This window comes from Syngnathus typhle, linkage group LG6, assembly GCF_033458585.1.
Source record: "Syngnathus typhle isolate RoL2023-S1 ecotype Sweden linkage group LG6, RoL_Styp_1.0, whole genome shotgun sequence".
In the NCBI taxonomy this organism is placed as follows: domain Eukaryota; kingdom Metazoa; phylum Chordata; class Actinopteri; order Syngnathiformes; family Syngnathidae; genus Syngnathus; species Syngnathus typhle.
In genome coordinates, this window is record NC_083743.1 from 12,465,724 (window position 1) to 12,489,121 (window position 23,398).

General features: G+C 38.9%; 1 protein-coding gene across 1 annotated transcript; it reads left to right on the plus strand.

The window, feature by feature from the left end:
* Positions 1-1,112: 1,112 nt before the first annotated feature.
* LOC133155356 (WD repeat-containing protein 49-like) lies at positions 1,113-22,896 on the plus strand. The gene is made up of 17 exons (XM_061280587.1): positions 1,113-1,193; positions 1,735-2,043; positions 3,667-3,840; positions 4,470-4,553; positions 4,714-4,806; positions 5,342-5,513; positions 9,159-9,326; positions 10,006-10,154; positions 10,793-11,026; positions 12,339-12,503; positions 12,836-12,951; positions 13,579-13,709; positions 16,127-16,216; positions 16,508-16,585; positions 17,202-17,392; positions 19,120-19,317; positions 19,710-22,896. The coding sequence occupies exons 1-17, from the start codon at positions 1,113-1,115 to the stop codon at positions 19,875-19,877; spliced, it is 2,601 nt and encodes an 866-aa protein (XP_061136571.1). The 3' UTR covers positions 19,878-22,896.
* The last annotated feature ends 502 nt before the right edge of the window (positions 22,897-23,398 follow it).

The following is a 23,398-nucleotide window of genomic DNA, read 5'->3' on the forward strand; positions in this document are numbered from 1 at the left end:
CTTATTAATGACTGAGAATCTACACAGACATAAATAGGAACATACTTTTTAGCAAACACATTGCCAATATGCTAACGAGAAAATTGTGACATTTTTTTTCTACATTGTGACAGTAATTAGTTTGTTATTCTCTTGGGCCAGTGCTTCTCAGTTATTTTATATCATGCTCCCCCAGGAAGAAGAAAATATTTTACACCCCCCAACTCTACCCTTGTGTAATATGATTTGTATATAAAATTGTAATAAGTACACCTCTGCATAACATTGTACCTTAACAAGTTCCCTGAGGTCACATGCCTCTTCCCTACCTTTAAAATATTAAGAAATGGCTTTCATTGTGATAAAGTGCAATTTTACACTGCATACCCCCCTCACACACACACATATGCAGCGTTTTCCTCCTCCAGTAGCTTGCGAAGTTATTGCACCTACTGTATAGCCACAATATTAGCAACTGTGCCTTTCTAATCTCTTATTGATCAATGTGAGTCGCTTCCCACAAAACAGCATAATACCATGCAGTAGTTTATGCATGCTTCAGCAGGGGACCGCTTTAGCTTTCATTACAAGGCCTGTCATCTAAATCTCTGCTCAGTTTGATGCCACTTGTGCTGAATTTGCCTCGTAAAATGTTTCTGTCAACCTGTTTTTACCACCCTTTGAAGATCTTATTAGATAAAGGAATATTTCCATCATGTCTCCTATACTTCAGGCTCCAGCAGTGCTTTTAAATCATTACACAGTGTGGTATGGCAAACCTTTATATGTTGTGTAATTCTTGCTGCTTATCTATTCTGCTTCAATTTCACATTACCTGCTATTCAAGCAACGTGAACAACAAGCCTTCGCCGCTTCAAGAAAGGAACCTAAGCCTTGACACCGAGCAAGCTATTCAACACAGACCGCGAGAGCAGCTAACAAAGGTGCTCCTCTGTGATGCTTCTCTTTCCCGTCATTATGTTGACGTGACAACCGACTGTGGAGCACGTGAATAGTTATTATAGTCTGACTCAGGAACTATGTAATTGTCTTCGGGCTTTTTATTACTTGTCTCCAGTGTTGAAACACGTGTCAGTATGCTGTTGATGGAATGACAGGTCTGATGCGTAACCATGGCAGCCAGGATGGAGGTGACGCTGCGTGAGAGCAGGATGAGCATGGAAGACTACAAGAAGCTACAGAATCTGTTCTTTGTGAGTCTTTTTCACTTTACTAATAGCCTCTCATTACTGCGCCAAAGGAGGTGAAAAAGGAATTGATGCCCTACTGTAGCATCCCATAGTAACCCTTTGAGCTTTTCTAAAAAATGCCTTAAAATCCAAAGCACAGTCTACAGCACTTGGAAAATGAGAGTGCAGGCATCACACAACACTGTCACAAGTTTTTCCTTTGTCGATTAATTGATTACTGCTGTCGATTAAATATCATATATAATCCTAGAGGTGACATTTGGCTTTTGGGTCAGATATTAGGGATACGCTCTAAATTTTAAATGAGTATAATAATATTAATTATAATAATAATAATAATGTACCGGAAGAACCAAAAACCAGGTACTTGGTTGATAACCATTTCCATTTGGTTACCATTACTTGCTTACAATTGGATGTATATCAAATACAGAAAACACTTCGACAGAATTATACAAAGTAGACAGTATTGATATCTGTGATGTTTCTGATCAGTCAGGTGTAAAATGTTTAATGTCTTCCAATGCTGCTGATTTTGAACCAGGTCTCCCCGGGGTTGTCTCGCTCTTTGTCCAGAAGTGAATTCATCCGTCTGGCCTGCTCAACAGTTGGTCATGGCTCCAAAGAGGAGTACGGCCTGTTGTTCGACTGCGTCGCTGTCAGTCAGGGGCACCACGACCTTTTCCCTGACAGCGATTCTGTGAAGGAAGAGGGTCGGATGAACTGGGATGGGCTATGCTCTTTTCTTCAGCAGGATCTATTTGAAAAGCTGAAGCACAGCAGAGTGAAACGCGTGCCTTACTGGAAGCCGCCTCGCACTCTGACCTGTCCCCATAGAGACCCGGTCCAAAAGGTAAAAGGCGGCTGTCCTCCTGGATACCCTGAAGGCAGTTTGGCGTGAGTGAGCCAGCATGTTCATTTGCAGACCCGATGCTTTGCAGCTGTTATGCGCAGCACTTTGACATTGACATGATGGAGATTCCAGTCTGCTGACTGTATAGCATTTTTAAGAATTAGTGTCTCTCATCTAAATGTCTCTGCTCATTTAAGATAAGTGGCTTTGGACTCCCAAAAGTTTAACATCTATCAATTAGTATGCAAATGAACCGGCCGCTCCAAAGTGCCGACAGCTGTGAATAAAGTGATGGTTCGCTGCTTCAGTGTTTTGAACCTGAGAATGACAAAATGTTACTTGGTTTTCACCAAATGGCTGATAGAATCCGACATGCACAGGTCATTCGGTCTGACTTAAAGGGTCAAACACAGTCATTGTGTAACTAAGTGTGATTCCCAGTTCCCCAGAGTGGGTCTCGGAAAGCTAGAGAAAAAATTACACCGGGTCCTCTGTTCACAACAGTATCATCATACAACATGGCAAGGTTTACAAACGGTGTCCAATGAACTACTTTGCACAACATCCGTAAAAATACTTCACGTAGCACAAAGCAGGAAACCTCGCTCACCACATTGTTTTTCATTTGATTGTTTTATATTAACGGCCCGAACCTCCTCTTCATGCAAAGATTTACGGTAATCCCGATTTTACCACTGCTTTAGTGCTGCTTCGGAGTAGATCGTGACAAGTTCAAATTTTTGTTTAAATTTGTGTTAAGTATTACCGTAGGAATGGAAGATATATATAAATATGGAGTTTAAAACACATCCCAGGTTAGACTTGCTCTTTTTTTTGTAAAATAAGATGGTAAAACAAGCATGCATCATAAAAGTAATATGGTATGTCGTGTACAGTATCCATATTCGCTATAAATTTGTTCCCAAGACAATTTACAGGAGTAATTGCTCTGTACTCAAACCATATGAAAACTCATTAAACCAAGACAGTAATGCTCAGTCTCTGATATGGAAGTCCTTGCCAGCAATATGCTTTTGGCACTACGTCAAACTCATTTGATTATTAGTGCAGATTAAACACAAACTAACGCCGTGTAATCACAAATTTCAACAGCATTTAAACATAACAAATGCCATTGGTGTTTTTATGGCATAATTCTTCCATCTATTAATCATGCCCCTGTACTGATATTGCATTTCCCTAAATGGAAGAGATAAGTGTTTGGTTCTAAATGAAAATCTGTGTCCTGTTTGAATCCAAAGGCAATATTTAATTGCATTATATACAATTCTTGAATACGGTTGTCATGCTCATCCTCAGTTTTTATTCACATGCTTTGAAAGGCACTTGGATCATTAAGTATGTGTAGTAAGATAAGTTTGAACAATCTATTGTCTTTTGTTCTTTATTTCTATAAAAGTCAGCGGAGACTTGAAAGGCGTCAACAGTTGAGAACCACTACTATAATTCATGTTGGGGTGCTCCAATGTTTGCCCAGAACAACATTTGTTTGCACAGCTCACTATTTATGTATATACTTTTTCTTTCTTGTCCCAAAATATAAGTTAAAAAAAAAAAAGTAACTAAATAAATAATGGAAATGATGCCATCTGCACAACTCAGGTGTTGTACCTGCCAAGTTGGGGTCAGTACATGACTGTGAGCAAAAGAGGATCTGTGGGGCTGCGGGACCGCAGAGACATGTCTCTTCTGAGTACCCAACGACTGCCTAACTGTACAGTCCGACCCAAAGACCTGTGGGTGACGGACGTGGTGCTGTTGCAAAACGTACACAAGGTGATCGCACAACAACCACTCGAGCGTACACTGAAGTCAGTCTCCTTCGGTATTTTAAATGAAACAATTAGGCAGAACGTTTTGGATGTGACTGCGCTACTTTCGTAAATTCAAATCCCATATATATATTTTGGGCCACTGATGTGATGTTTTTATTTCCAATGACAAGACAAGCACAAAATTGACATACTACTTAGAGTCAAAAAAAGTTTTTTTTATATCAAGTGATTTAATTCAGCACCATCACAAAAAATTCAAGCTAATCCCCTATGAATAATTGTATTATTATGTTTAATGATAGAGTATTAATACATTTTCAGGAAATTAATTATTGTAATCAACCTTTTTGCCCATAATCTTTTACGATTCATTTTGCTAGGATAAGCAATAATATATCAAACAATTATTCACATAGTCTTTAATAGTTGCTTTAAAAGTGTTGTAATCATTGTGATATTTATACTAATTATATTCCACTATAATATAATTTTTCTTTCATTCTCATTACTCATAAAGCTTTTTCTGTGTTCAGGATTTTGGTGCCTTGGAAAGCATGGCATGAAAATGTGTAGAATTTTTATTATTCTATCGTGTGACTTTTTATTTCATTCCTGTTCCTTGCCCCACAGATAGCCGCGTCATTTACAAGTAAGGAGGTATGCTTTTATGACATATTATCGAAAGAGAACTTCATCTGCCAATATAAAGTCCAGGTAAAAAGCACAAATCATTTATCTGAAAACATTCTTTCATCACAAATCAGCCTTGCTAGAATAAAAATGCAATTTGACACACTTAAACCTTTGTGTTCTAGAACGTATCCCGTCCTAAAATCTTCAAATATACAAATAGTTTGGTTTTCTCTTTTTCCAGGGTTTAAGGTTTACTCCATGGTGTCTGGACTATTGGTCCAATGCCTCCAAGCCAGATCAGGCTATCCTCACTATAGGTGACATCGGTGGACAGGTGACACACTGCACAAAACTGGATAACATTATTCACCTTAATCTTACGGCCCGTGATTCTTTGCACGAAGTTTAGCCGAACCAGCATTTTATTTCTGAAAACTCTTGGTTCTTCTCTGGTTGTGCAAGAGTAAAGTTCAAAGCGAGTGTTAAGTCGTGCTGCGTCTATTCAATGAAAAACAGAAAATTTATAATGTCACGGTAGTATTTTTCAAACAACTCAGACTAATTTGTCTGCGTTCCTCATTCTCCGGTAGAAGCTGGAAATATTTGGAGGCTCTAAACAGCATGCTTTCCTCGTTCGGCACGGCCAGTTAAAAACAATGCTCATGACGTCCCAATCGAAACTTCTTCTGCCAGCAGCGCAACAAGGCATTCAAGACATTGTTTGATGTAATGACGGCCAATGATCAATTAGAAAAGGGGGTTGTTGCCTCACAAAAGAAATAAAGTGGATTAAAAAAAGTAGGGTCTAAGGATGAATGCCAAAATGTCATTGTTACACGGCTCACACAATGTGTGTGTCTTTTTCCCAGGTCAGCGTTTTACATTTCACATCAGTCCAGATGTATTTGTTTGAGCGGCGTCGTCTGTGGACCGACTCGGATTCTGCGGTCATCGTCCAATGGGATGATGTGCTCAAAGGAAAGCATCACTGCTGTCACATTGTTCAACATCAGGCACACAAGCCAGCCTGGGTGAGGAAAGGTACTGTACAAGCACACACATTATAGCTTTAACAACGATCACATTGTCAAAAATAATGTTAATATTTTAGTACATTGTCAGCACTATATGTAGTAAGTAACCCAAAAAGTTCCAAATGTTCCACATTCACCAATAGCCTGAACTGTTCATACAAGGGATGTAAATCCATCAGTTTTCTGTTTTACAGTTTTAGTAAGTCCTTGGAAAATTATTCTTATTGATACGACAACCAGCTGAAGAAATAAACCCTTTTTACTGATCAATGACATGCAGGTATATATGAAATAAAATGCATGAGAAACTTAAGTCCAGTATATCTGGTCTTTTTCTGATCTATATGTTTGAGACCTTTTTATTTTTACACAACAGGTTTGGTCAACAATCATGCACACAGTGAAAGGGAGAAGAAAAATAAGTTCCTGTTAACACAATTTTATTATAACTGTAGCCTTTTTGAAATTGTATTTCTTACAGCACAGCTGAAATTCGATAACAATTGATTCCAACTGCTCCCAACTCTTGAACACACATCTCACAAATGCATGGAAATAGTGAAATTGTAGCATGGCGGTATTGGAAACCTTGCTAACACGGCATTGATATTTTGCTATCGATCTGAACATCACTACCGAGCAATCGGTTTGGAACCCTGTGTGGTCTTCTGTTGGTCCAGGCAAGCTGCATCTTCATTTTGTGTACTCAGTCCAGTCCTGTTGTGCAGCATAACTTAAAAGTAAACCTTAAATTTCAGTTGCTATTGCTTGTTGATGAACTTGTATCATCTGCCCTTTGCACCCACAATGTATATTTGCTTTGAAAAAAAAAAATGCTGTCCACCAATTATTGAAATATTTTCACTGTGACCGCTAATGACTCTTAGATTCAATGGTGGCAGATGACAAGATCAAGAAGTCAGTGATTCTGCATGGAAATAAGGATAGGCAAGAAAACTAAGAAAGCAACCCTTACTTACTCAGTGGGTAGTCTTAAGCATTATGCATGAATACTAGTCAGTTCCTGTTTGTGAACTGTTTGTGGATTGATGTCTGGAACTTCAATTTGCTGGCTCTAGAGTGGCTGTTTAGTACTTTTAGGTTAGATTAAAAGATTCCACCTCAATCTTGACATTTACATTCACTCTGTAACACATGCACATACTGCATCACCAGGCATCTCTCCAAGTCCCCCTACAGATGGCTGCTCAACCTAGGGAGGGGCTCAAGTTCATCATGCAAAGCGGCAATGATTAACAGGTCGAGCGGCAATAGAAAAACCAATTCACGCACATGCCACAAATTCCAACTGGCCACAAAATTTCATATCATTACATAGTCACCCATTGACATGATGGAAAGTGATGAAGTAACACAACCCTGAGAATCATCAACATGCAACAAAAGTTGCATCATTTTATGCTGAAACTTTGTATGGTGCACAGTCGGAAATGATCATATACTTGTTTTTGTTCTGTTGCAGCCTTATTTGTGAATGATTAAAATTTGCGTTTCCCTTCCAAAGAAATTCACATTTTGTGCCACATATAAAAAATGAAGAATCATTTACATTCTTGCAAACGTCTGAGGAAAAAATGCAAATGAAATAAAATAGAAAACATGATATGGCAAGGACATAAGTATTCAGAATCTGTTGTGATGTTTCACCTTGACACAAGGACACCAGTGTCAAGACTGACACTTATTCAGTATTACGACAATAACAGCAAAGGCAGCAGGGGATGAGGGGGTGAGTCATGAGTCATCTAATTCCTCAGTTTTGACTGCTGGCATGAAGTTGGAGCTGCAGGTCTGTCCTCATGGGACTCTCTCACTTCAGCTCATCCCGGGTGAAAAAGAGGTCGCTTTATTGTATCATTGATCGCTTGCATCATTCAGCTCCATCTCTCCTTTAGAGTCATTGGGCTGTTTAATGATGAGTCAGCAGTTGCATCGTTCCGAGACCAACTTGGCAGAGAGAGATAGATCCCAATGAGGGGGAGAAAGAAGAATAAACTCATAAATAAGCGCAACCAATGGGAAAACAAAGGCGACAAAGCCGACGCATTGAAAGTGGTTGCTAATTGCAATTTTTCAGGCGGTGTGTGTGGATTGCGAGTGTGAAAAACCATGGGGGAGTTTTGTTTGTGTCTGACTCAGTGGAGTGTGTGTGTTTGCATACCTCTGGGTGCTGGTTCTGTTCTTTTTGAAGTTGCACACCCTGCGGTACCAGTGGGAGTCTTACCATTAGCTATGGCTGGGCCACTAGAGTGAGTTGGGTGGGATATGTTGGGGCTCGATTGTGAGGGAATTAGGAAGAAATTGGGATTGTCACACACCCAGGGGGACATGGAAGCCGTCTCGGAGGAAGTATCGCGTTTGCGCTTGAGAGATGCCCGAATGCACTCTGATGAATGTTGAGACCCGAGTGTTCGGTATAATTTGCCCTCAGAACAAGAGGGTTGATTTAATCCCTTGCGCTTCCTCATTCGATTCCAAATTCCGAGAAATGAAAGTAAAATGACATGTGCTTATTAATCAGGCTGAAGCAGCTGTTGTGGGTCACAAAGACCATGATTTGTATGTCAGTCAAAGAGGGAAGAAGTCATTAATCAGTGATGAGTCACACGTCTCACTGAGAAATCTACCCGTATTTTGACTCACAAAGTGGAAAAGAAAAGTTAAGATGAATGGGAAATAATCAGACGTAAATAATTTTGGCGGTAACCTTCGACCCGTGACTGTCACATGCAATCTCGGCACGTCAATGTTATTTGTCAGTTGAGCTGTCTCTGATGGAGGTGTTTGCATTCCAATTCAGATGTCCTCAATCAACGTGTTTATTGAGATGGATGATGACGCAAGGTCCATTAGTTTTTCCGTAATACCAACGAGCAAATGAAAGCCGCTAATTTCCCACTGTGGATGTTTTTCTCTATGGTAGATTTGTGGTCAACACATATTAAGTAGAGTGGCTGTATTTTAAAAATATAGCAACTAAACCATTTGGGGGGGAGGTATCCAATCCGAATAAAAGCAATGACCGCAATGTCATAATCATCAACTATAGCAGAGATGTTTTATATTTAGTTTTTGGCTGGGTTTCTACTTTCTGGATCTGGATTTGACACCTCTTGTTTGTTGCAGTGAAAATGATTCGCTGAGCCTCAGTTGAAGCAACTTCCATCTCAATCGATTGAAAATTAGTATTTAATCTCAATGGCAAATAATAAATACATGGAACCGATTAGCCACTGCCACTGCACATTCAGTGTCAATTATAAACCAAACGTACGTAAAGGGGAGGCGAGGGGCAATACAATGGCAATATTTTTCTATCTAATGTTGATTTTGTACTTAATATAAGGCAATATTTCAGTTTGTTCCTTACATTTGACCTCATCCTTCTGTCCTGCTGTGTCGTCAGTCCACTGATTATCTTTATAATAGTAATTTGGCATCGTTTAATACATTTGACTTATTGTTGTGGTCTAAGTCACACACCATTGGACTACATAACTGCACATGCCTTTTTTGTGGCATAACCAGCACATCACTGGTTCAATACCAGTCTCCTCTCTATGAAGATGTCTTTTTTGTAAGAGATATCTGGCATTGATCTTCATCATACTTACTTTGTTATATTCCACAGTGCTTTACTTGGACTCACTGGAAGCCTTTGTGTCGTGTAGCACCGAGCCACAAAGCAGCATAGTGATTGGCTGGAAGGCGAAGGACAGCAAGCGCCTACAAGTGACCGCTTTGTTTACAAAAAGAGGAGTTTGGGACATAGACTATCACCATGAACTTAGGATGATTGGTAAGTAAATTAATTCAATCATGAGGGGCTGTAGTTATGAGCCCATCTGCAGCTTCAGATTTATTTACAATTTCTCCTTAAACTACAAAACATAATGCAATAATTTGGGCTCATCTGTCACCATCTGTTCCACTACTAAAACTTAGGCATGGAAAATAATGTTGAATTTATTGCATATGATGTTTGTGTACTGGCATGCCATATGGTTTGGCTCACAAATCTGTCTCTCAAAGGTATGCTTTAATAGTGCAAGTGTAAAAAGACATTGGATGAATGCTTTGTCGTCAAACCCATGAGGGGACAACTGCCGAGATCAACATCCAGTACAGTTATACTATTTGGCAAATAAAAAAAATGTGTTCTCTGTCCAGTTCTGATAAAATTACTGCTATGATAGCATCCATGCCCATCATCTTTTTTGTTTGTTTCCCCTTTTGCCCCTGTGAGATCCCCGTTTACATATAACAGGCCATCTCAATTTTTGCCCAATCAGGTATTTTGAAACGTGACAGAAATTGTTACATATTGTACAAACTGCCGCCTTAAAAGGAAACATTATATTGTCATATGACAACATTGCAGTGAAACTTTCTATTGCTTCCATAAAGTCATGTGTGTGTGTGTGTCGTGAAAACATTTGAAGATAATCTTTACATTCTCTCATTGGTATTGCATGTAGCCACTGCAGGTTTGGATCATCAGGTTCTGTTGTGGAATGCCCACGTGACTGCCAAGCCAGTGTACATACTCAATGGACACGTAGCCCCAGTTACGGCGGTTTGCTTCCTGCAGAAGAAAAAACAACTACTAAGCTACTCCCGAGATAAGGTATAAGTGTGTGTATTTGTGTGTGTGCGTATGGGTGTGTGTGTGTGTGTGTGTGCGCGCACAGTAAAGAAAAATGGCTACTGAGAATCCTTGTATTATTAATTTTGATACCTTACTGCAGAGGAATAAGATTTGTTTCACCCTGTTGCCTCCATTTATTAAAATGATGACCACATTTTCTTCTCAGTCTGCTTTCTTTCTGTTGCACAAATGATGATGTTGCCACTCTTTCTCCTTCCTGTTGCAACACTGTGCATGTTTGCCTGCTCTTCTGGATTTTCTAAGGGGAATAAATATTTTAGAGGTGATTTATGTTCCATCTGCCTTCTCCTTAAACACCATCTGCCACTGCAAGAAGCTTTGAAAGCTTTACCACACTTTCCTCTGGAAGTGTTCCTGCACCAGAGACATTCATCTTGTTTGGTGCCGTAAACCAATATGGCAGACTTCTCATTAAGAGGCACTCTGAGGCATGCAGTGCAGAAACTGGGCTTGAGCGGTCATCCATCTTTGGCCATTTTTCGTTACACTGATCATTTGTAGATTAGTGTCAAAATATTATTGCCGTTTATTTGTGTAAATGCAGTCAAACTTGCATAGTAGTATAAACTCCCAGCATCCATTTTGTGTGTTTTCAGGTTCTGTGTTTATGGGATGTTTCAAGTCAGCTCTGTATTCATCGCCTGGATGCCGTTTTCCCAGCGACGCAGGATGACACGCGCACACTCCTGCTCCTGATCGAAGAGCGCCAACTCCTGCTGCTCACCTTCAATAGCATGCTTGTCTTGCTGGAGAGCACGAAGGAGGAGATGAGGCCCGGCAGTCATGAGCACCCTGTCACCTGTGTGCTTTACAACAGCCTTTTCAGACACGTACGGGTTTGGTGTGCAGTGAAAAGGAAGAACGTGTGGATGAATGGTTGGACTTCATGTGGAGGCGAATTGATGAATAAAATGTCTAACTGAGCATTAACTAGGTTAGTACGGTAGAAACTGTACAGTATCCCACAGAAGCATGATTAATCATTTGAAGCAGAACTCACGACTGTAGACAGACAGGCTGCCGAGATGGAGTGACAGACAGTTGGGGTGAGAACTTTATGAACTGACTGTTGGACTGTTTGGCTGACAGAAAAATGGACTCCCAGATAGATTGCCTGACAGACAGATTTACAGAAGAAAGGACAGTTGAATAGACTGATAGACTGAAACAGCTGATAAATAAAATCCAAAATAGATGATTGTAGATTATGTACAGAATTCCATAATAGACATTTAATAATGTAAAGCAGAATACAATTCATTGGAGTTGACAAACTGATTGACAGATGAGTTGAATCACTGATAGACTGACAGACTGAATTACTAACCAACTGAATGATGGACCGACAAACTTGATTGATTGACTGACAGATTGATGGATATGTGGATGGATGCATTGCCTGACAGACTGATGGACGGACGGAAGGAGGGACTGCTTAGTAGACTAACGCATCAACTAACGTAACAACGTTCAAATCATTGACTGACTGGTGAACTGACAGATGCATTGATGACTGGACTAATGCATGGACTGATAAACTGAAAAATTTACTTACCAAATGACAGATCGATGGATGGACGGACTAACTGACAGACTGTTGAGTGGACTGATAGCCTTACCGACTTACATGCTGATCGACTGACCGATGGTCAGCTTGATTGACAATCTGATGCATGGATGGACTGACTCACTGACTGACAGATGTTTCAGTGAATCGACTGATAAACTGAACAACTGACCGACTGACCAATGCTAGCTGAACAAATGGGCCGATGGACGGACGAATTGCCAACAAAACACGATGACTTTTGTGTTTCACCAAGGCCAACTTGACAATATAAGGTTAAGTGCAAGTTGGAAATATTTAAATAATATAGCCTGATCATGTGTTAAATGCAAAGAAGATAAAATGTACTAAATACCATTTTGATCCATTGGCATTTGACAGCAACATTATAATAATTTACTTCGGATTTAGCATGGCAGATGTGATGCATGCATGATGCGTCAAAATCATTAAAAATCCTCATTTCTCAGCACGTAGCACAATCATTAATAGTCATCATTTCTCACCACATAGCACAGAGCAAACTGCTTCCAATGATTGATATCCTCTGACTTTCTCTCTCTCTCTCGCTGCAGGTAATAAGCAGCGACACTGGCTCCTCTGTGATCTGCTGGCTGGCTGACACGGGCCAAAAGGTTAAGCAAATCCACCGTTGCCATGGAAATGCCGACATCTCCACCATGGCTTTGGATGGCACGCAGACACGGCTGTTCACTGCAGGCAGTGATGGAGAGGTTAAAGTTAGTGAACATCCACACACTTTATCACAGTGTCTTGAACTTAGTTATGTATTTGATGTGCTCCCCTCCATAAAAATCTATTTTTAGCTCTATCATGCAGATCCGATCCATAATGCACTGGGCTCTCCAAAACAACCCAACAGTGGGAAAACACAAACAAGTCCTTGATGGGAGTGATAATTATGCATGTAGTAACTCATAATAATTTGCCATGTCACCTTTCACATTTCATCAACACGAATCCTGTGGTTATACGGTCCGATTATTATTAAAGGCAAAACAGATTCAAAAGTGTGTTTCCACTTTGCTCAACTTTCTCTTGTCTCTCGCAGGTGTGGGATTTCAATGGCCGCTGCCTCCACAGAATGAACGTTGCCCTGGGCAAGTCTGCGGCCATCTCGCAAATGCTGCGGCTGAGGACAAGCCTCCTGGTCATGGGTTGGGAGAGGTATTTCAGAAGTGCCATTTTGAGCAGTTGTTTACACAGCAATAGTGTCTTAGAGCCTGAAAACATTTGAAAAGTGTCTGAAGTTATCAACAACAACGGTTTCTGTCTCAAAGAAAAAAATTGTGGCCTGTGAAAATGGGGGACAGGGACATGCGTTTAATTTTTCAGCATGTCTAAGTCTCATGGTGAGTTTGTTAATCTGGATCCAGACACATTATTAAGGAGATGTGTAGTCTATTTCAAAAAAGTATCTGATTCAATTTTTTTTTCCTGTGCTATCACTTGACAAAATAAAATTGAGTAAATTCAACAAAAACATTCATAAATATCATTTATTGTTCAGAAAAAGATAATCAAAGATCATTTGAGCGTTGAGTGTCATATATTTGCATTCCTTTGAAATAATCAGTACCCAAGCAATAGCTAACTTTTAAAACCTTGTTTTCAATGTATGTGCTTTCTGCAATCTGAGCGTGGATTTCCTTGTCTAACATCCACATCCCACCGGAGCGTGGTTTTCCTTGTGTAACATCCACATCCCACCCATCCACATTTCATCCGTTATCAGTGTTTTGAGTGTGTTGTTTTTCCACGCCTCAATGGCCCTCTTGCTGTTTCCTGCTGTAGGATGCTGACAGTATTCCGCCGGCATTCCTTCTCTAAGCTTCACGTTGACCCATCAGAGTGGAAGGGCGGTGTTCATCATCGCGCTGAAGTTCTCTGTGCTGCCTTCCAACCTCCGCAGACTCTAGTCACAGGTGTGTGCGTCTGCTGTTTTCTTTTTTGTTTGTTAAAGAATAACAAACCTAAAGTGCATGTATTTGATCCTTTTTTAAAACAATGTATTACATTTAGTTTAGTCAACTCACAAGATGTTTTATGTCAATAATAAACTGGCTTTCTTGTGTGAACATGCAATACGTCAGCCAAAACTACTTAATGAATAATTGTTGTTAGTTAATCTTTCACGACACATAGAAGGTGTTATATCTTGACATTCTACTTCCGATTCTAAAGGTGAGATCCGAGAATCGCCATGGTCTATTGCTTATGATTAATTTGAATGCCACAATCTATCGGCACTGATCTAATGAAGTACTTTCATAACTTCCTCCCAAGTTACTTGCCCAAAGTAGACTTTCATTAAAAAGTATGCATATGCATTGTCATAAAAGTGCTTGTCTAACTATGTATCATCCTTCTCTTTTCTTTGTAAGTTAAACTTTAATGACTTGAATTAATAATGGGTCTGTGGGGGTGGGCATTACGGAGAGGAATGTGGAGATGAAAAGAGAAGGAGAAGATTTGGAAATGAAAATAATTCAACGAAAAGCACTTAAGTGAAATAACAAGGAGCAATTATGCGCTGATGAAATGAAGTGTGGTTGTTATGAAAGGAGTCATTCTCTACATACAGTTGCTTTCATGAGTGACTGCATGCATGATTAAACAGACAGACATTATTTTGGGTGCCTGATGGGCGCATACTGTGACACAATAACTTGCATTAAAGGATAAGATTAGGAGTCAAAGTGAACATGTTATGCCACAGTTGCCTTAAACGAAATCACTAAAACGAAGATGACTCCATAGAGACACTGGAGTTGCATATTGCGCAACACTTACTTGACTTCATTTCCAAACATGAATTCATTTTTATTTACGTTTCACGCAAATATCAATGCTTGATTCATTGTAGTATAAAATGCAAAAAGAACCAAACCCCTTTTGTGGTTGTTAACAAGATTTTGAGTTTGCTTTTAAAAAATGAATGTTTGGGAACACCTTGAATTGTATTACTTTAGGCTTCAGTTCCCGTGTCGCAGAGTGCGGGCATACGTTGCACACCTGCTTCATTCGGCCTTAGACACAACAGCTCTTGAGATAAGTAAGGAGAAAGATAAAGTTAGGGCTGCAGGGGGAAACTCAGATAAGAATGGGTGTTCTCAGCGCTGCAGGGAAAGGGCTTTGGAAGTAATTAATGGTTTGTGCTGGAACAAAAGCTCGATTCAGGAGATTCTTAAGTAAGTTTGGAAACTTTGCCCCCAAATTCCTTTTGGTTTTCCTCCGAGTTTTCTTGTTATCAGATTTATGTCGCGATTGGCAAAATATCATTGGATCTATTAATTAATGTTGCATTTTTGTTGTATTTTTACATTGGATCTGTGGTTAGGTGGGGGTTCTTATTTTCTTATTCCTTTCCATTCATAACTTGCTCTCACTCAGCCAAGAAGCCTCACTATATTGATAGCTCTTGAGAACTTGGTCAGATGAATGCGAATAATCTATTTCATGAATACTATTTTCTAAAGTATAAACTCAATTTCCTCACCTTTCTTGACCATTTCTTTGATTTGATAACTTGGGATGGCTTTTACCGTTGTGACATAATTATGCTGCAGTCCTTTCGGCACAAAGGTAGTGTTTAAGAACATGATTTGGCCTGTCATTATGGTTGGCTCTATTACCCTTGAGGGTGAGGAGACGTATTTGGTGAAATATAGTGAAGTATAGTGAAAATCTATTACCAGTTTATAGAACCCCCTAAAAACGTTCATAATTGCCCAATCGATGCACAAGATGGCAGCTCAAGGAACTACATTTGTCTTCATGAAGCTCATCAACTAACTTTAAAGTAGTTCTTTGGCACTAGCCTCCCCCAAGACGGTTGCAATAAGAGGTGGGTAAAGAAGCCAAAATTGTACTCAAGTGATTGTAATGTTTCTTTGGAATTATATAATTCAAATAAAAGTAGAAGACAATCCTTCAAGTAATTACTCAGTACAAACCAACAACTCAAGTACTGAGTTTGGTGAGTTAACTTCTGTCATTTTGTAACCACAGCATGATGATCAACCGCACTTAAAAAAAACATTACCTTCCTCTTTCTCCCGACACAATTGTAATGGTAATGCAGCAAATGGATTTGGGCTGTCTGAATAATGCAGGCGAACTGTTGTTTTTGACAATCCCTCTCACCTCCATTAACCACCTGTAAAATAATTATATTATTGCTTTATTTATGAGCACACATGATGGAGCGTTTGGAGTTGGAGTTATGTTGTATCTTTAAAGTCGTGTTCTTTAAAGTTGTCTTCATACTCAGTTTAATGAATAATTTTCATATGATGATGATGATTGTAGAAAGGCTATTAGCCTGTCTATTTTTGTGCAGGAAGCCGCGATGGAGAGATTATAGTGTGGAACAACAACACAGAAAAAGCTCTGAGGAAACTACAGCTGCCGGCTAAACATGAAGAATTCAGTAAGCAGCTCGGTCTCATGTGCACTCACACACACACACGCACACACACACGCACACACACACACACACACACACACACCACTCACACTACTTGCACTTGTTCAGGTGTTCGTACAAAAGCGCTTCAATGTGAGGTATTTTAGATTTGTAGCGAGACAGCATGGTGGCCTAGAAAACTGATGCATAAATGTGTAGAAACATTTTATCATTTGTTTAAATAAGAGCCACCTTTGTTGCATGTGTTCCCCAAAATACTCTTGTGTCTTCTACAGTCATTTTTTTCTCTCCCAGAGCAAACGAAGCATTCCCTTGACACCATCTCCACGTTGTCGTTTTTACAAGGTCGTACATCTGCACAAATAGCAAAAGGTAGACTGAGCAAAATTTACTCTGGTATTATTAGTTTTTTTGCATGGGTTGTCAATGTATATTTCTTCACGCGTTGTACCAAAATGCCTGAAATTGATGTAGCTTTGGAATTTATATCAATAATAATAATGATAATAATAATTAATAAAATAGTACTAATAATAATAATGATAATAATGTTGTAATATTGAGTGCATGAAACTGAAACTTAAAAAAAGGACATTAGAGTTGCAGTTTCTTGTGCTAAAATGAGAAGAATTGAGGACATTATTTGACGTGAACATGGATCGTGCCTCTTTTGTTGCTGTTTTGTTATTCCTGCCATTAACTAATAATGTTTTAACAAATATTTAATGACAGTGGCTGCGGAATTTATGGTTTATCTCCAAAGACGGAGGAGGGCGGTTACTGGGCTCAACCTGCTGCATTGGATTCCTATTCATGCATTCACACCTTTATTTTCGAAATAATATGACTTTATTGTCATGTTATTACTTTAAGTTATAGCTAAAATAAAATACTTCTCCATTGTTAGATTAAAAAGCATAATGTTGCGCACAAGTATCGTCTTTTTTCCCTCAAAAAAGGTTATTTCTGATATTTGCATTCCCCTAAGGTGGTGCCGACTTGGTGTCATGTGGCAGTTCTAGTCTGGTCAGGCTCTGGAACACGGTCCACGGCCGTCTACTGGGACACTTCATGGCTCACGAAGCACAGCTGGGCTCTGTCGTCATGAACGTCAGTCCCTGTGGAAAGCTTTTAGTCACAGCAGATCGGGTGGGCACAATCAAGACATGGGACATCGAGGTACAAAACAGACAATTGTTGCTGATTCTTTAATTAAAAAAACGATATGTACCAGCTTTCAGTTACAAGCAGAACAAATTACAAGTGGATCTGATGGGATTTGATGGAAATCTAAGCATCTGAACTGAAATATTATTTTTCATGTTACTTTTAGATTTCTACTAAATGCACAAATCTGATTGGACCTGCTGTTTTTGATGTAACTGGCATTTAGTATATTCTATTCTATCACAAAAGCTACAAGTTGATGAATCACATTGTGGCGTAAGTAGTGCATGACAAGACCAAAGCAAATTGAATACTAATAGAAGACAATTTGCAAATACAAAAAGTACTGACGAATATTTTGATGGCACATATAAACATAGGACGAACGTAAGGAGAAAGTGGACATGACAGGTAAAACTAATGAGTGCAAACTGGAAGGAGAAGACAAAAAAATAGTAACAAAACATGAAAAACTGAAAATAAACTGCCCAACACTCTGAACAGTAGTTTAGTAGTAACCTGAACGGTAGATTGACACTCAAGGGTTAACTTGTGGTTCCAAAGGAATTAGTGTCTGACATGTCAGACAATATTACTGCAAAATGACAGCCTCTCGAGTATTATGAATAATTTAGACAATATTCTCGAGTATTTATTAAATATTTGGACCTCAAGTCTTTGAATTCAGATGTCTGAAGCTCATTTTAGTCCAAGTTTAATTTATGGAAATGAATGTGTGTAGCAGTGCTGAAGAACTTTGGCAAGCTCAGCTCTCTCCGGTTGAAATCCTGTCCCACGGCAAGTGTGCTTTGGGATCAGCTGGGTGCCTTGAACGTTTGCACGGTGTTGTGCACTCAAGACGCAATGCAGTGCAGTACAGTGCCTCTCGTTTAAATAAAACACAGATTTTTTTGTTTTATGACATTTTACTTCAATAAATTGATAACTTTAAGCACTGAAACAACCAATCACAATTAAAATGTGTGCTTTTCTAAAATAAAATAAACAAGTATTTTCAATAGCCATAGATTAAGTCCATTGAGGAGCAGTGTACTAGATCTGCTCAGCCAATTTACACATGGTGCCAATGATTTTTTCCCTTTTGCCTTAAACTTATACTGAGGGTCTTTATCTAATACTGCATAATGTAACAAAACATGTACACACGCTGACTTACATTACAACCTGTTAGTGCTACATGTTATACCTGACAGGTAGACGGCCGGGTGATTGACACTTCAATCAGACTCAAATTTTAACGCAGGTAACAGCACAGAAGAGGACATGCAGACTATTTCAAAATCCCAGATGAACATTTTATTCGTAGGCCCACCCAAAATTGATTCGCAGGCATGTCACGTTTTTTCATTTTCTACAGAAATGAATAATCTTCTTGAGAAGAATCCGAGTCCCTCAGTCTACCAACAAGATACTATTAAGAGGGGGACCCCATGAAAATGAGACATTACACCTCAAGGGGTCTATCCATATTCCAACCTCATCCACTCCTAAGCCAGCTGCACACCAAGCATGGAACGTGCTTGGTTCTGCCTTCATATTACCTGGCCGAACCAAAATACATATCAAACATATACATAGATGCAAATTGAACAGAATTGTCATTAGAAAATGAGCATGCAGATGGTGAACTTTAGCAAAGTAATTTTCAAGATGCACATACATGCACGCGCCTCCGAAATGCCCTCCAAAATTTACATTGAACTACCTGACTTCCTCAGTATTACTGCCTGGAGTCAAACGAGGAAGTGGTTAGTGAACCTCCACAATTGCTGCGCAGTTTCCGCCCACACCATGATGGGGTTACGCACCTGCATACACGTTTCCACGGCAATCATCTGCTCCTTCTGTCAGCATCGTCAGACTGTCGTGTGGCCCTCAGCTATCTGCCAGGAGACATCATTGGCTTTTTTGGACAGGTAACACACAGTAAAGTAGTGCTGTTATTGGAATTTTTTAAATAAATGGACTTAGTGGCAAAGCCATTGAGTGTTTAGCACGCTGCCCCCGGGCTAGTGGTGAATGGTAGGCTCCAGATGACATTCTAAGAGGTATTTCTTGTTTTATTCTTATTTGGCTAAATGAGGTAAACAAAATATTGCAAATAGTCAAGGAAATTGTACATCACTTTTGCTTGATAGTTAGAACAGTCACTTTCTATCTGGATTTTTTTTTAAAACAAAATCCCAACCATTCAAAAGACTGTGAAAGTAATGTGACGGGTTCACATTGAATAGCTTACTATTGCTGTTTGAATGATGGTATGCGATTCTAAAATTGACTTTTTGCTTCTCCACTGATGTTCTATTAGGAGGAGCAGTGGAGCATCATGAGGTCTGCATGTGTTCACCCACAGCAGGACCCCTGTAATGGTAGGCACCCTGACAACACAGCAGAATGCGAGGAGATGGAAACAGACAAGAAGCACGATTGTGGAACAGAGCACAGAGTTTGTCTGAGTGAATTATTTCTAACCTAAGTCTCTTTGTACTTTAAGTTGTTTTTTTTGTTGATATTATGGGCTTGAATTTTTTTTCATCAGTTAAAATTACCGTTTCAATTACTCGAGACTACAAACTGTACCAAGCTCAACAGAAATTGACTTTGGGTGTTTGCGTTGTGACACATTGACCAGAAACATCATCAAAGGGATGAAGCTGAAAAAAAATAAAAAAATAATCAAGTGCGCGCCAGTAAATGATGTGAACTAGGATGTGTTGCTATAATTCCGGAAGGTAAAATTTTGACATTAGTTGGGCACTCAACATAAATGATGGCATCTTAAAGTCAAGTGAAAAGATGTACTCAACTTGCGTCAGCAGTAGCAGTCTGGAGACAAGATAAATCTTGGTACAGGTCACTGTTACTGTACCATTTATCAACTGGAGGTGTGATATTAGATCCTAATGAGATGTAAAATCAAAACTATATGATAGACTTGCTGGGATACTAAAGTACTGGAGAAAATATATTTAATCCTTGATGCTATAAAACCCACCCTCTCCTAAACGATCGGGGCTTGACCATATAACGTTATATAAATTATACACATATTATATATCATTCAAAGCAATATTTTAATATTTGTACTGCAATATGGAGCAAGGTTTCAACCTAGTGGGTAATGATTACTGGTGTGAATATTTTGTTTTATGAATGATCCGATACCAATGAACTAATTACAAGACAGGAATGTTTTTGTAACCCTATAAAATTACTATATTTTTGTTTACTACAGTGGCTTTCAATACAATGTAGAATTCTTCTCAATTATATACTAATAAATATGTTTATTTTATTGCATTTAAATGTTTTTCTTCATGCTGCACGCTAGCATAGTACTTAGCACATCCCTCCTCCAAAAAATATATGTAACATGCATTTCACATTCTGAAAACATATGGTACTCTAAGTCAGGGATAGGCAATGACAGTGAGCCCTTACAGTGTAGTTTTAAGTTGTAATATCAGCATTTACCACTAGATGGCAGACATGGCTTAGTTGCATTTACACCAAGGCTTATACTGCCCTTTAATACAACGAGAGTAAACCTAAAAGTTTGTTGTGGAATAGGACTGAAAGGCAGGAGTACCTCAATAAAGTGAGTTAATTTTACATTGGGGAGGGGTGCAATTTGTGGTTATTTTATAGCTCGCTTCAAACCCTTATTTGTAGGTTTAGGATTGATTTGTATGATTTTTGTTGTTGTTGATTGGTTGTGAGAAATCATGAGGTAAATCTGGAATGATCAAATATCATTGCTTACTATTATTTAAATGTAACCTATACTCTTCCTTAAAATGAATTTTCTTTTGTTTGGAGTGTGGTGCTCAGTGAGCTATTCATCATGGGAATGATTGTGAGCACAACAAAGGTTAATTTAGTACAAATATATAATATACTTTATAGTGGAGTTGACGGTTTTATTACTTTGGATGTTGTGGAGTCAGTGGTGTGTCTGAAAGTAGCAGTTAATGAATAGATGTACCAGGCACAGTATATTGGCCTGGGTGCAGTTGATTTAATGACATTATTAAGTTGTTGCATTGCTTTATATTTGTCTCTAGTGCAACTGTAGCGCTTCTTATTGATGCCTTGAAATACAACTTTTCGAAATATTACACAAATGCACACACCGGGAAAATGAAGATTAAATATTTAAATCGCAGTCTCTGCTTCTACGTTCCATCTTCACGATCAGAATTTAATTTCCTGTCACTTTAAAAGAAACAGTGTTATTGCTGAGATTTTTTTTTTTTTTTACTGAGATGTTTCAGTCACTGTCCCAGTGTTGATGTGTGTAGGCATGTGTGTATGTGCTTAGATAGGTCTTGAGAAAAGTTCATCACGTAAACCAATCCGCCAAAGCGAAAGAAAGAAATCCTAGTCTACACACTTCATCTGTGTGTGTGTGTCCAATGCACGACTGATATTGATGTGTCTGAGTGGTCAGTGTAATCCGAACAAGTGCTCTTGTGACCATGAGAGATGAAACTGTGGGTCTCTGTCTCTCCAGAGGCCACTTTTTTGTGTTGCCTGTAAAATCACTTCTACAACTAGAAAGTGGGGAAGTAGCAAAATTGGATGAATGAGACATCAGTATATCATGCAAAATTTCAATGTACCTCACAAGGTAATGCTTTCTCTACTACCTTTTACTGAATTTACTGTTTTCAACCACTATCTACTACATTCCACCGTGGATATACTACAGTGTGCATTGACAAAATTATTTTTGTATTTATTTTATTTGAATTGTCTTCTGTCCTTTCCTTAGTAGTTTATCAATGAGGCTGAACAATGATCATGTAAATCAGTGAGCTTTTAGGAAGAAGCTAATCTTCCTCATCTGGCTTCTTACGTAGACAAAGAAGAAGCGGACCATGAATGAAGGCAAATTGAAATTAACTCTGTGATTAACGAGCAGTGCAATACAAACTTTTTGGCTAGGTCGTTGTACTATCGATCATCTTAATCTTGAATATGTTTTTTTTTTTTTAAGTCTTACTCCTCAGTGGGATACAAATATATTTTGGATTGGTGTTGATTTGATTTGCTTGCTACAGGAAGTGTGCTCTCAGAGTAAATGGCATTCAACAATATAACAGACATAAATCTCCATGCACACCCCATTTCCTATGTGCACTGTAATAATGTGTGTCCATATTCTATAAGTTATTGTAATTCTAGGTGTTAGATCTAGTGTTTGCAAAAAAAATTCGGTTTACTCATTGATGATTTTATTTCAGAATAGAGGTGGTTTGCACGTTCTATAAATTAAGGGGCTTAGCTTTGTAATATTGCTTCATCTGGTAAAAGGACACATACATCTCTATTCTTATAGTCAATTTTAAATATAGCTTCATTTATATGTATGAGTTTTGTAGCAGGTGATTTAGTTGGAGTCTCGATGCACGTTGCAGCTCAGACTGCCGGGCTGCATCATAATTAACATACATCAAATTGTCATGTAATTTACTCCTCATCCTGATGTTGATGCATGGTTAATTTTAGCATTCCCAAGATGTAATATTGTGCAAATAAATGAATACACCACTGTAACAAGAGCATGGTTATCCAGCATAAAGCCGGTACACTATTACTTATTAAATTCCTTCATGAAAAAAAAAAAAGAAGCTATTCAGAAACACATGAGCTAATCTAAGGGTTTATTGACATGATAGTTTTTTCACGCAAAGACAACAATTTGCACAGCAAAATGCTGCAATAGGTGTGCTAGAAGATCAATGAGGAAGGATGACCTAAACTGAAGCATGCTATAGCAAGAATTTAGTTACCTAATTTTGGCACTCGTAACTGGCATACAACCCTGCTTCCTCCAGTCCATTGAGCATCTCAGTAAAGCTCTCGCATCCTCTGCCAATCTGCACATTCATTACCAAGATGGCACATGACAGAGAATGTTGCTTCAGGGGACATTTGAGTCAAACTGGTGTGCCAACTGAAAAATATACAGACACATGAGAGATTTTTTCACAC

Coding starts and splice junctions, on each gene's coding strand:
- LOC133155356 (XM_061280587.1), top strand. CDS start 1,113: ATGGCAGCCAGGATGGAGGTGACGCTGCGTGAGAGCAGGATGAGCATG. Junction 16,217..16,507: donor GGCTAAACATGAAGAATTCA/GTAAGCAGCTCG, acceptor TTTCTCTCCCAG/AGCAAACGAAGCATTCCCTT. Junction 19,318..19,709: donor TCATTGGCTTTTTTGGACAG/GTAACACACAGT, acceptor ATGTTCTATTAG/GAGGAGCAGTGGAGCATCAT.